At 46.4% G+C, this 12,561-nt stretch overlaps 1 protein-coding gene across 3 annotated transcripts in view; it reads right to left on the reverse strand.

Moving 5' to 3' along the window:
• The window catches only part of CEP192 (centrosomal protein 192), a 129,258-nt gene that overhangs the window by 68,946 nt on the left and 47,751 nt on the right, over positions 1 to 12,561 (reverse strand). For all 3 annotated transcript variants that reach the window (XM_068128309.2, XM_068128308.2, XM_068128310.2), the window contains exons 25-29: positions 12,189 to 12,252; positions 4,926 to 5,065; positions 4,616 to 4,708; positions 4,376 to 4,497; positions 3,981 to 4,154 (exon numbers count right to left, since the gene is read on the reverse strand). In XM_068128309.2, coding sequence (XP_067984410.2) covers positions 3,981 to 4,154; positions 4,376 to 4,497; positions 4,616 to 4,708; positions 4,926 to 5,065; positions 12,189 to 12,252 — 593 coding nt within the window. The remainder of the gene's footprint in view (positions 1 to 3,980; positions 4,155 to 4,375; positions 4,498 to 4,615; positions 4,709 to 4,925; positions 5,066 to 12,188; positions 12,253 to 12,561) is intronic.

A 12,561-nucleotide genomic window follows, 5' to 3' on the forward strand; every position in this document is an offset into this window, starting at 1 on the left:
CCCGACCAATATACTTGAAAAATCTTCGTTAAAGGTAATAAAGAGCGCAAGTAATAAAAAAAACAAAAAAACATTTTGATCACAATACAAAATAAGAAAGAGCAATCAGAGATTGCAGACCCTCGCCAGGACGTGTTTTAGTGGTGAAGGCTTTTGTGTGAAAACAAATATGGCGGCCATTTTATACAAATATACATACATTTTAAATTTGGACTATGAATGAGGAAACCCTGAGAACCTATCCCACTTTCCCCAATGAAACAATACCCCGATTTTCACGGTGTCGCCATTCGCGTTCTTTTCATGAATCAGGAATCAACGGGTATCCACACCACGTTTCCCCCATTGAAACATTGCCCCGACATTCACGGTCGACATTCACGGCATTTTCAGTGAACCTATCCCGCTTTTCCTCATTGAAACAATGCTCCGACATTCATGGATTCGACATTCACGGCATTTTCCAGGAACCTATCCCACCTTTCCCCATTGAACCAATGCCCCGACTTTCACTGTCTCCCCATTCGAGACTATTTTTTTTTTTTTTGTATACAGAATCGAGGCTCGTGAAAGAGCTAACATTTATCACAAAAACAAATCAGAGACAAACAAACAAAGTATATAAAAAGGGGAGCGGTAGACAAGATGGGGAGAGAAGGGGAAGCACATAAACACAACATTTGAGAGCAGGGACATCGGGAATGTGTGGGAGGGAGAGGGATTGGGGGAAGGCGGCGTGGGAAGGGGGGGGGGGTGGTAGAAGTATAAACACAAGGACACCAAGGACTTCCAGGAAAGAAGTTGGTCTTTCAAAAAAGTGGATTTGGGGTGAAATTAGCGGGGGTAGAAAAGATCAAAGTTTTGGATGGGGGAAGATAACAGATGGTGGTGAACAGCTGTTTTAAAGACCTGGAGGGAGGAGTGGGATTGAAGAGAGTGAGGGAGTTTGTTCCAGAGGCGGGAGAAAAGAGGAATGAAGGAGTGAAGGTGAGCAGAGAGTCTTGATTTTGGCAGTTTAACCATAAGAGGGTTGCAGGCAGATCTTGTGCGACCTGTCAGAATATTTGGGGGACAGAGCCCAGAGAGAGCTGGGGGGGAGGGGGGGGGGCAAGGCCGGAGAGGAGTCGGTAGAAGACAGAAAGACCACCAACCTGCCTGCGGTGAGATTAAGTGAAAGGCCCTCGGAGGTAGCTTCATCGCGGGAGATTCCAATGATTCTGAACGCTTTGGTTTCAACAGCGTGAAGACGAGCAAGGTGTGAGGCAGGAGCACCAGCCCAGAGGGGGAAATAGTATTCCGTTGAGCTGCGGATGAAAGCCTTATATGTGGTGAGGAGCTCAGGTGTGCCAAGGAAGGACTTTGCACGACGGAGGATGCCCAGTCGGCGACTGGCTTTGGAGGCCAGATTTGAAACGTGGTTTTCCCAGGAAAGATCATGGCAAATAGTGAGACCCAAAAAACTTGAGTGACAGAACTTCTTGGAGAGGATTATTCAGAAAGTGGATGAGAGGGTTGTCCAGTCGGTCTTTTCGGAGAGACATCGTAAGAGTGTGAGATTTGTCAGGATTGAAAGACATGTTCTACTTGTTTGCCCAGTCTGTGATTTTGTCCAGGTCTGCAGAGAGCGAGGAGGCTGCAGACTGCCGATCTGAGGGATGAGGAATGGAGCGGCAGAGAGTGGAGTCATCAGCAAAGAGATAGAGAGGATTTTCAAGAGAGTCGGAGAGATCATTGATGAAGACCAGAAAAAGCACAGGGCCCAGAACACTGCCTTGGGGAACTCCAGCCTGAACAGGAAGAGGAGATGAGAGAAACCCATTCAGGGCCACACGTTGACTACGACTAGAGAGGAAGTCCGCCAGCAATGCGTGGAGATTTCCATGGATACCAAAGGAGGAGAGTTTGGTGAGCAGAGCGGGGTGCCAGACGGTATCGAAGGCACGTGATATGTCAAGGGAGACGGCTCCAATTTCCTGTTTGGCATTGAGGACCTCCATCCATTGTTGAGACAGCAGAAGCAGCATGTCCAGAGCAGAGTGACCAGGTCTGAAACCAAATTGATGATCAGAGATCAAGCCATTGGAGAGGAGGAAAGATTTCATATCCAAAGCAATGATGGATTCCATGACTTTGCTGATAATTGGGAGAAGGCTGATTGGTCTGTAGTTGCTAGGATCTGTTTTTGCCCTTTTTTTGTGTAAAGCGGTGATATTGGCTGATTGGCCAGTGATATTGGCTGCCAATCAGATGGCAGATGACCTTGAGCAAAAGAGAGGGTGAAGAGAAGAGATAGAGGGAGTGAAAGAGCGGAAGAACAGGATTTTAGGACCCGTGGGCTGATGCTGTCAGGCCCAGTTGCTGAATCAGAGTCGAGGGTTGACAGAAACTTTTCCATCTTGTCAGGAGGAAAGGACACAGAGTCCAGGAGCAGCTGGGTACGACTGGGTACGGTGGGTACAGAGAGGGATGGGTTTGGGACACAAGAGTTAGAGGCAAACACAGAGTTGAGGCATTCAGCTTTTTCACGTGAATGCTGTGCAGCCATTTGAGGTGAGGGAGGGGATGGAGGGGAAACAAACACCAGAAACAGATTTGACCAGACGCCACCAGGATTTGGAAGAGGGAGACAGATAGGAGAGTTCGGTCTTGAGAACGGAGAGATATTGTTTCCTGGCTCTCCTGAGGGTGGAGACACACTTGTTTCGGGCTTTGTGAAAGGAAATGAGATTTCCTTCCGTTGGATTAGCTTTCCAGGAGACGAAGGCAAGTTGTTTCTGGGCAACAGCCTCACCACAAGATTCCGTGTACCATGGACGGGAGGAAGGGTATGACAACTGAAGACGAGATGGGATAAATCTGTGCATGAGAGAGAGCAATTTACTTTGGAAGAATTCCCAGGATGAGTTGATGTCAGAGGTGGTAGAGATGGGAGACCAGTCCAGATGATTGATGGCTGCTTGAAGACCGTGCCAGTTGGCCTGAGTGAAATGCCAGACTCGTCGACGCTGAGGAGGCTCCCCGAGAATGGTCAGAGAGATGTCCACTTTAACAAGCACATGATCAGATGAGCCGATTGGAGCAGAAGAAGAGCAGCAGACATTTTCAGGGAAGTTAGTCATAACCAAGTCCAGAAGAGAAGATGCTCCGTTGACTGAGATCCGGGTCGGGAAATTGACAGATTGTGTCAGTCCCAGTGAGTCGCAGAAGTCCTTTGCTGAGGAGCCATGGCTGGTGAGAGAGGGAACCCACACCGCCAACTGGCATGGTGACATGCCGTTATTTTCATGAATCAGGAACCGACGGGTACCTATACCCCTTTTTCCCCATTGCAACATTGCCCTGATATTCACGAGATTTTACGTGAATCAGGAACTGCCGGAAACCTATCCCTCCTTTCCCCATTGAAACGATGTTCCCACATTCACCGATTCGACATTCACAGCATTTTCCGGGAATGTATCTCCCCCCCCCCCCCCCCCCCCCCCCCCGCGAATGTCGGGGTCTGACTGTACTTGGGCATGTTATATAGGGTGGTGTATAAGACTTCTTCAATAGCACGAAACTGCCGGAATACATTTTTTTAAGCGAGCGAGTCTGCACAAAAAAGGAGCTGGAGAACTTTCTCCCTTCAACCAAAAAGCAGGGATCTTACAACTCCACGTAGTGCAAAATCTCCCGATGACATAGGATGGCGCAAGGCATGAAGGATCGTACCTATTATCACAGTGTAGTTGTACACCCTAGCACAAGGATCAAGTCCTTAAAACCAGTTGCCTTATTTATAGAGAACGGGTAATGCTAATGAAGGGCCGAGTCATACTACGGTTTCTGCACAAAATTCCTTCAATGAAACCAACAATAAGAAAGCCTTAAAGCTTCAGAGGAAGAGACCAAGCCAGGTACCAAATATGATCCATGGAAATGTAATCACGTGACTGCACAACGATATGCACCCCCAGAGCAAGGACTACCACACTTACTGTGCCCTTCCCAGTGTGACACCACCCCAGCTGAGGTACTGCCGGTTGGATAGAAGTGGGGGGATTTCCAGGAATGATGGACTGAGTGGTCGTTGAGTAGTTGGATCGGCCACCTGGCCACACAACATCACCTCATACGTAGGTCCGGTTGGACACACCGAAAGGAGCAGCACACTGTTACGGACAAGAGGAAGAGTCTGGAGCAGCAGAGGTAATGATATCACAAAATATGTTTTGGACCGAAAGCCGAGTGTTTTATATGATTAACGCATAATGAGATATGGGGAAATGTTGAATAACAGCAGTGATCGCAGGGATTGATAATGCGGAAATGAACTAGCACGTCTGGGCATTCAACTTCATAGCAGAATAGTACAGATTTATCTCCAGTAAACCTGTTGAGTGCCTCGCCGGCACACAATCCTGGAGTAAAGTTGACCTCCACCACTGTCTCTGCACCCGGCAAAAGCCGCAGTGAGGTTGGGCGCACAGAAAAGCTGTCCTCGTACTGAGAAACCTACGCATAGAGTCAAATGCAATGAACTCGTAAAAAGGTCAGGACGTTCAGAAAGTATCAGCGGGGAGCAGCTGGCGTATGAAAGCTAGCTGCTTATCATCTTTAATACCCGGCTCACCTTGAGGTCCAGATCAAGCATAATATTCCCTGCGTTCTTCAGTGGAAGGTGTTGCCGAATCATCCGCTCAGGTGTGGTATTGAAAACCAGGTTCTGCGATGTCAGAGTTTCCACTGTCACTTACAGAGGAAGCGCAGCTAAACGCTTTGGAAATAATTTTGAGACATATTGTTCACAAACAGACAAACAAATGAGAAAGACCGATATATCAAAACCCTAAAACAGCCATCATAACAAACAAACGGGTGAAAACATGACCTACATCCATTTTCGGTGGCGGAGGTAAAAATTAAATCTCAACACTTCTTACTTGCATGTGTTGGGGAGCGTGCAGTCGCACAATGCCTGTGCGTCCACTCAGCTGCAAGGAAGCCAAGGGTACACATGACCCAGGATGATCCAGTTGTACATCCAGCCGGCCAATGAAGCTTTCCGGAGGTCCCAAAGGAACTGCAGGCAAATCAAAATTAAAGATGGAGATGGAGGAATATTGTTACGGATTCGTCACTTCCGTTGTGGTGGTTTGCATCCACTGTAAATATTTGATTCCATGTACTATTATTGTTTTCAAAAGGTTTATTGTCCATGAACTGTTTTCAAAAGGTAAAAAAGTTAATGTTAAAAGAAACAGGAAACAGGATCGGGAACCGGATGACGAAGAGGAAGAAGAGGAAAAAAAAGGGCGGAGCGAGGGAGTCGGACAAGAAAGCCGAGTTGCTCCGAGTTCGGAATCGAACGTTGGCGAGCAAGAGTCACTAGCGAACTTTCGGGTTTCCGGGAAAGGAATTCCTGCGACAGAGTTGTCATCGCTGTGACCGATCAACCTGCGTGTCAGGTTTTTGGTGGTGGGTTCCGAGGAGAATTATCGCCGGGCCGTTACCTCTCAAGAGCGGGTCGTCGGCCATTTTGACTCACGCAGGACTTGTGCTTCGCTCGCAGTTTCGTCTCTTTTCGACCATTTTCACCGCATTCAGACGCCGATCTGGGGCGTGTGTGTGACGTGGCTTTTTGAAGGTTACTTCGTCCATACCCGAGGGTGTGATCTCTCAGTCGCCTGTAGGGTGCCTTTTGATTTCCCAGTCGCCTTGAGAGCGCCTTTGTACAGCTTCGGCGGTGTGACTGTACTTGCCATCCGCACGGGATTCTGGTCTCGATTGGACATCGTTCTGGCGATCGCTGGAGCGATTCAACGTTGGCTTGAAGCCGGGAATAAGAGACATTGGGGAATGTTCTTGGTTTCACTCACTTGGAGCACAGTGAGTTATATATTACAAAACTGATGGTACCATCATAGGACATATTGATTGTGCTATTGAATACTATTATTGTTGTACTGTTATTCTTGTGTGATCCTAATACAATATTTGTTTGTGAGTAACAATTGGTGTGGCTTCACCATTGATCTTTGACATACGGAATAACACATTTTTCTGCCGTGACTCCTCTCGGGCCTCGGAGGTACACCGTTACCAGGGGGTCGGGGAGGAGCACGTAACAGAAATTGGGGGCTCATCGAATTGGCTCGAGGGCTCGAAATTGGGATCCTCATCCGGGATTAAAATCCCCGATAACATTCGTCCGGGATAGAATTCCCTAGCATTCCCAAAATTCACAAACTTGGAATTTTTCTAACATTCCCAAATTTTTCAAAAAAAATTGGAAATTTTTGCGTGAAGGTTAACAGGTGCTAACTGATAGTCACCATGGTGTTTGACGCAGAACAGTTTGTGGCGTCCCCTAATGAGGCACAGTTCCAAGGGTTAAAAAAATCGGAACTCTTGATATTGGCCAGACATTTTAACTTGGAGGTCCGAGTTAATATGAAGAAAGCAGAGATGCAGACATTTGTGGTAGAATCTCTGGTGGGACAGGGAACATGGACAGAGGTAGTCTTGGATTGGTTACCCGAGGAAAAAGAAAATGTGGAGCTCCGGAAAATGGAGATGCAACTGCAGAGCCAGGAAAGGTTAAAAGCAGAGGAAAGGAGAGCTGCAAGAGAACTCGAGGAGAGAAAAGCAGAGGAAAGAGCAGAGGAAAGGAGAGCTGAAAAGGAACTCGAGGAGAGAAAAGCAGAGGAAAGAGCAGACGAAAGGAGAACTGCAAGGGAACTTGAGGAAAGAAGAGTAGAACAGGAACGAGAACACGAGGAGAGAAGAGCAGGGGAAAGGAGAGCTGAAGAAGAAAGAAGAGCAAAGGAAAGAGCAGAGGAAAGGAAAGCCGAAAGGGAGTTAAAGGAACGTGACATGGAGTATCAGAAGGAAGTTAAACTCAAGGAGATGGAATTAATGGGAGAACGGGGAGAAGTAGCATCCATGCCGGCTGGTTCGACAACTAGTCAGAACACCTGGGATGTTGTTAGACATGTGAGGCTGGTTCCACCCTTCAATGAAAAGGAGGTAGCCAAGTTTTTTTTACACTTTGAGAAAGTGGCTCAAATGCTAAAATGGCCTGTGGGGTCCTGGACCATGTTAGTGCAAAGTGTTCTGGAGGGTAAAGCTCAAGATATATTTTTGGCTTTACCGATTGACAAATGTACAGATTATGAGGAAGTGAAGAAAGCCATTCTCAAAGCCTATGAATTGGTTCCTGAAGCTTACCGGCAAAAATTTCGGAATGCCAGGAAGAGGGAGAGTGAGACCCATGTAGAGTTTGCCAGAACGAAGGAAACCATGTTTGATCGGTGGTGTGATTCGAAAGGGGTTGGGAAAGACTTCAAACTGTTGCGACAATTGATCTTGGTGGAGGAATTCCAACAGAGTGTCCACGAGGACATTAAAGTACATCTGGAGGAAAAGAAGGTACCAGAGTTGTATGAGGCAGCAACCGTGGCCAACGACTATGCCTTGACACATAGGATGGGGTTCCACAAACCTAACTTTCTGCCTAGAGTTCGCTAGGGGGGTTATGGTACATCCGGTGCGGAGAACGAATATTCATGGGGGCGGCCTGGAGATGACTATGAGGACAACTCTGATACCGCGACTTTTAGGGATCAGAAGACTACAGTTCCAAGACAGACTTATCTTCCGGGGGGCTCGAGGCAGACCACGAGTTTTTCCTCCGGGCCTACTTGCACTTTTTGCAAGAAACCTGGACACGATGTCCCAATGTTATGCCCTGGAAAGGAAAAATCAGGAGCGGAGTCAGATTAGTACAACTCCGAATGCATTGGCAAATGCGAGAAATCGTCCTTGGAGGACAGTGCCTTGTGAAGGTTCCCATGCCAAGGTTACGGCATCACAGAATGACCTTGCTCAAGAGGGTTACAAACCTTTTATTTCAGAGGGGTTTGTGTCACTGGATGGAGACTTGACTAACCAGAGACCTGTTGCGGTATTGAGGGACACAGGAGCACATCAATCTTTAATGCTGGAAGGCATTTTGCCATTGTCAGAGAAGACGGAAACTGGTGTGAGTGTTCTTTTACAGGGGGTTGGTGGCTGTGTTAAAGCTCCACTTCATGTCATCCATTTAAAGTCTGATTTGGTGTCAGGACCGGGGGAATATCTTTTGTTATCGAGAATGATTTGGCCGGTGGTCAAGTTTCTGGTAACCCGATGTTTGTTGAAAAGCCTAGTATGGAAAATAACACCACACAGTTAGAGCCGGAGATTCCGGGTATATTTCCATCCTGTACCGTGACTCGTGCTATGGGTAGGAAGCGCTCTGAAGAGAAGGAGAAGGTACTGACGTCACGCTTTGCACAGACACGTCTCGTCAAGTACCCTGAAACTAGGCGTCAGCACACACGAGTCATGAATGGAGGCAATGTTGGCAAGCTCTTTGTAGGTGGACTGAACTTCAAAACAAGGGAAGATGTTCTGGACTCTGTCTTTGGCAAATATGGACCGATGAAGTGCGGCTGATAAAGGACAGAGACGCAAAAGTCAAGAGGGTTTGGCTTTGTCACGTTTGAAAACACAAAGGATGCCAAAGATGCAGAAAAGGATTTGAAGGGCAAGGATTTGGATGGTCGGACCATAACAGTAGAGAAGGCAGGCCATGGGCGTCGAAGGGGCTACAGAGGAGGAAAACGCGGAGGTAGTTTCAGGGGTGGCTATGGCTCCAGGGGTGGGAGTAGTAGTTTTGGTGGTGGCCGCGGTCGAGGTGACTATGGAGGCTCCCAGAGTTACGGCAGCTTCCGAAGGGATGATTATCAGGGTAGTGGCCGAGAAGGAGACCGCTATTCACGTGACTATAGCGACAAGCGCTCCAACCGTGATTATTATGAAAGTTAGGAAGAGTTTGAAGCACTGAATGCTGCGGAGCAGCCGAGCCAAGATTCCTTCATGGATTAACCGTGAACTCCACGTTCCTAAAGGCGTCCATGTAGAGAATACTTCCAGGCCTCACCACCCAACCACCATGAAACCTGGCTCTCAGCTCGGCCTCCTTCAAAAAGTGCTATAGATTTGCTTTGTTTTGGATTTTTGATCACAACCCCTTAACCTTCATTTAAAAAATGTTTTTGCCTGCAAAGAAAGTTTTCACTATGTTCAAACTTTCCTTTTTGAGGGGGGGAAGTGTTACGGATTCGTCGCTTCCGTTGTGGTTGTTTGCATCGACTGTAAATATTTCTGATTCCATGTACTATTATTGTTTTCAAAAGGTTTATTGTCCATGAACTGTTTTCAAAAGGTAAAAAAGTTAATGTTGAAAGAAACAGGAAACCGGATCGGGAACCGGACGACGTCGAGGAAGAAGAGGAAAAAAAAGGGCGGAGCGAGGGAGTCGGACAAGAAAGCCGAGTTGCTCCGAGTTCGGAATCGAACGTTGGCGAGCAAGAGTCACTAGCGAACTTTCGGGTTTCCGGGAAAGGAATTCCTGCGACAGAGTTGTCATCGCTGTGACCGATCAACCTGCGTGTCAGGTTTTTGGCGGTGGATTCCGAGGAGAATTATCGTCGGGCCGTTACGTCTCAAGAGCGGGTCGTCGGCCATTATGACTCGCGCAGGACTTGTGCTTCGCTCGCGGTTTTGTCTCTTTTCGACCATTTTCACCGCATTCAGACGTCAATCTGGGGCGTGTGTGTGACGTGGCTTTTTGAAGGTTACTTCGTCCATACCCGAGGGTGTGATCTCTCAGTCGCCTGTAGGGCGCCTTTGGATTTCCCAGTCGCCTTGAGGGTGCCTTTGTACAGCTTCGGCGGTGTGACTGTACTTGCCATCCGCACGGAATTCTGGTCTCGATTGGACATCGTTCTGGCGATCGCTGGAGCGAATCAACATTGGCTTGAAGCCGGGAATAAGAGACATTGGGGAATGTTCTTGGTTTCACTCACTTCGAGCACAGTGAGTTATATATTACAAAACTGATGGTACCATCATAGGACATAGTGATTGTGCTATTGAATACTATGATTGTTGTACTGTTATTCTTGTGTGATCCTAATACAATATTTGTTTGTGAGTAACAATTGGTGTGGCTTCACCAATGATCTTTGACATACGGAATAACACATTTTTCTGCCGTGACTCCTCTCGGGGATCGGAGGTACACCGTGACCAGGGGGTCGGGGAGGAGCACGTAACAATATGTTTAGCAAAAATCAGCAATATATAAACATAGATAGGCTGGCGGGGTAGCCTAAAGGTAGTCACACTCACCTGTGAGCTGTCTAGCCTGGGATTGAATCTTTATCCAACTACAGCTACCATCCTGGCATTTCACACGCATGATGAAGAAACAGCGTGCGCGCCGTCCCTCAGATTGACGTTAAACTCAGTGTCCCATCTACCAGCATTAGTTGGTGGATGTTAAAGATCTCAATGTGTCCTTCATGAAGAGTAGGCGAGTTATCACAGGCACCATTCAAAACAAATCCCAAATTAATGTACACTCAGTTGAGTATTCCGAGTCGAAGTGATGACTCATTCAGAATTATATCCCCTGGCCCATGAAAATGCCCCGACAGCTTTATGCACCCAATGATGTGAGGAGGATAAACAAAACAAATAAATATACACATAAGCAGGCACCAATTAAAAACTTCGGAAGAGCAAATTATCACATGCCAAATTATCCTAGTTTCCTTGCAATACATGTTTTAAAACGTCAGATATGCCCTGAAATGGGTCGAACAGCATATAAAATTCATTCATTCAGATAATCTTTAAAATCCCTCAACCAGAGGATGGGGTTTTCCCCTCGCTTGTTGTCGACAGGTTGCTTGACACCGTTTTGTTCAGTCTTCCTAGTCTGCCCTTGTCCTCAACCCCATCCAGCAAAACAGGCCACATGTCCATTCAGAAAACCATTTCTTGTTACCTGCTTTGAGTCTACCTTGTTGATGCGTGTCACCCTTTTTCTCTCGTTTACCGAATAGTCTCCATGGTGAGACTGTCCTCGAAACCCATTGACCCTATCTTTCAAGAAGGGCACAAATTGTGATCCAATATTCTCCCCCATTGCTAGACACAAGCTTGATTCAACAGTACAATTATTTTATTACCCATGCGTTTGAAGCAAAAAGCAGGGCTAAGCAATTATTGGTTCACTTGTGTTTGTCCACCCTCTGCCAAACATCAGTTTAGAATCAAGCAGCAACTTAATTAATATTAATTAAGTGTTATATTTTGAACAAGAATCAGAACATGAATCTGAAAACGAACCTGCAGGTTAACAGTAATCTGGTATGAATTTGTCCCGATCGCGTATGCACAGGGGAGTGAGATAATATTGTTACTCTGTCTGACCTTCTAGCTTCTGTTACCCGTCTGGTACTCGTCACTGGAAATCATTACAAACACGAAACTCACTGTTTTTAAGGACACCAACAGAAACGAATAACTAATGTAGCGTGTTAAATAATGTGGTGTATAAGAACGCTGCATTAATGGCAGTAAACTAAAAAAAAAAAAATGTTTACGACCTACATATCAAATCTTTATTTCATTTCAATTGGTTGGCATCCATGGGGAGGAAGAGACTCCTCCCGAGGAAATGCCCCGCTGAGTACAGTGAGAAAAGCGGCGCCATCGTTTCGATGTCACTGATACCCAGAGTATCCCGGGAAGTAACGGCACTTCCCCCAAACCAAGTGACTGTTTCAAGTCCCCCACTTTCATGTGTGTGTGTGTGTATATATGTGTGTGTGTGTGTGTGTGTGTGTGTGTGTGTGTGTGTGTGTGTGTGTGTGTGTGTGTGTGTGTGTGTGTGTGTGTGTGTCAGCTCCATTACAAGCCTTAGACATTGCATTTATATATAAAAAATTGAATTATTTACTTCAACATGGACAAAAATCGCCTTTTTGGCATTTTCAAAACCCTTCCGTTTGGCAGTACTTGGACAAAATATTGCAACGTTTTATGTCATCACAACCGATCAAATTGGCCGCTCGCAGACCCTGCACATGCCCTTGTTTGGGGTAAGGTGTTCTTCTACGTTTTGACAGTTAATTTATGAACTCTGTTTTTTAAAGTTTTATTTCACAGTCAAGGAATTCTTTTCAAATAAAGCAAAATTAACAAAAATTCATAAAATGGAAAGTAAAAGCAACACGAGTATTATTTTTTTTAAACTCAAAGCATCATTATAAGAATTAGAAAGACACAGTACATAAAGTGGGCCTTACCAAATGGCTGTATTGGGCATGGCGGCGTGCCAAACACGACCCAAACAGTAGTCGATGCAGGCGCCTAGACAACAAAAAGCAACTGTGGGTGAGATGCAAGAACCTCAACACAGGTTCAAACAAAGCAATTTAGTGAGAGGAGGGGCAAGACCTGCCAATAGGCAAGCACACACATGACAGCAACGATAACCAAGAGTGGGCTCATCAAGAAACTAACTTACAACGAGTTGAAAGCTCGACATCAAACTACCTGGACAAGGGACACACTTCATGACTGGATCGATATATCCATACTATACCAGGCATACATTTAGATCACATGGGGTGTTCAAAGCCATCTGACAGTCAGGTGTCGAGATGTCCAAACATTGTA

Source organism: Myxine glutinosa, chromosome 9 (genome assembly GCF_964187855.1).
Source record: "Myxine glutinosa chromosome 9, kmMyxGlut1.1, whole genome shotgun sequence".
NCBI lineage: Eukaryota > Metazoa > Chordata > Myxini > Myxiniformes > Myxinidae > Myxine > Myxine glutinosa.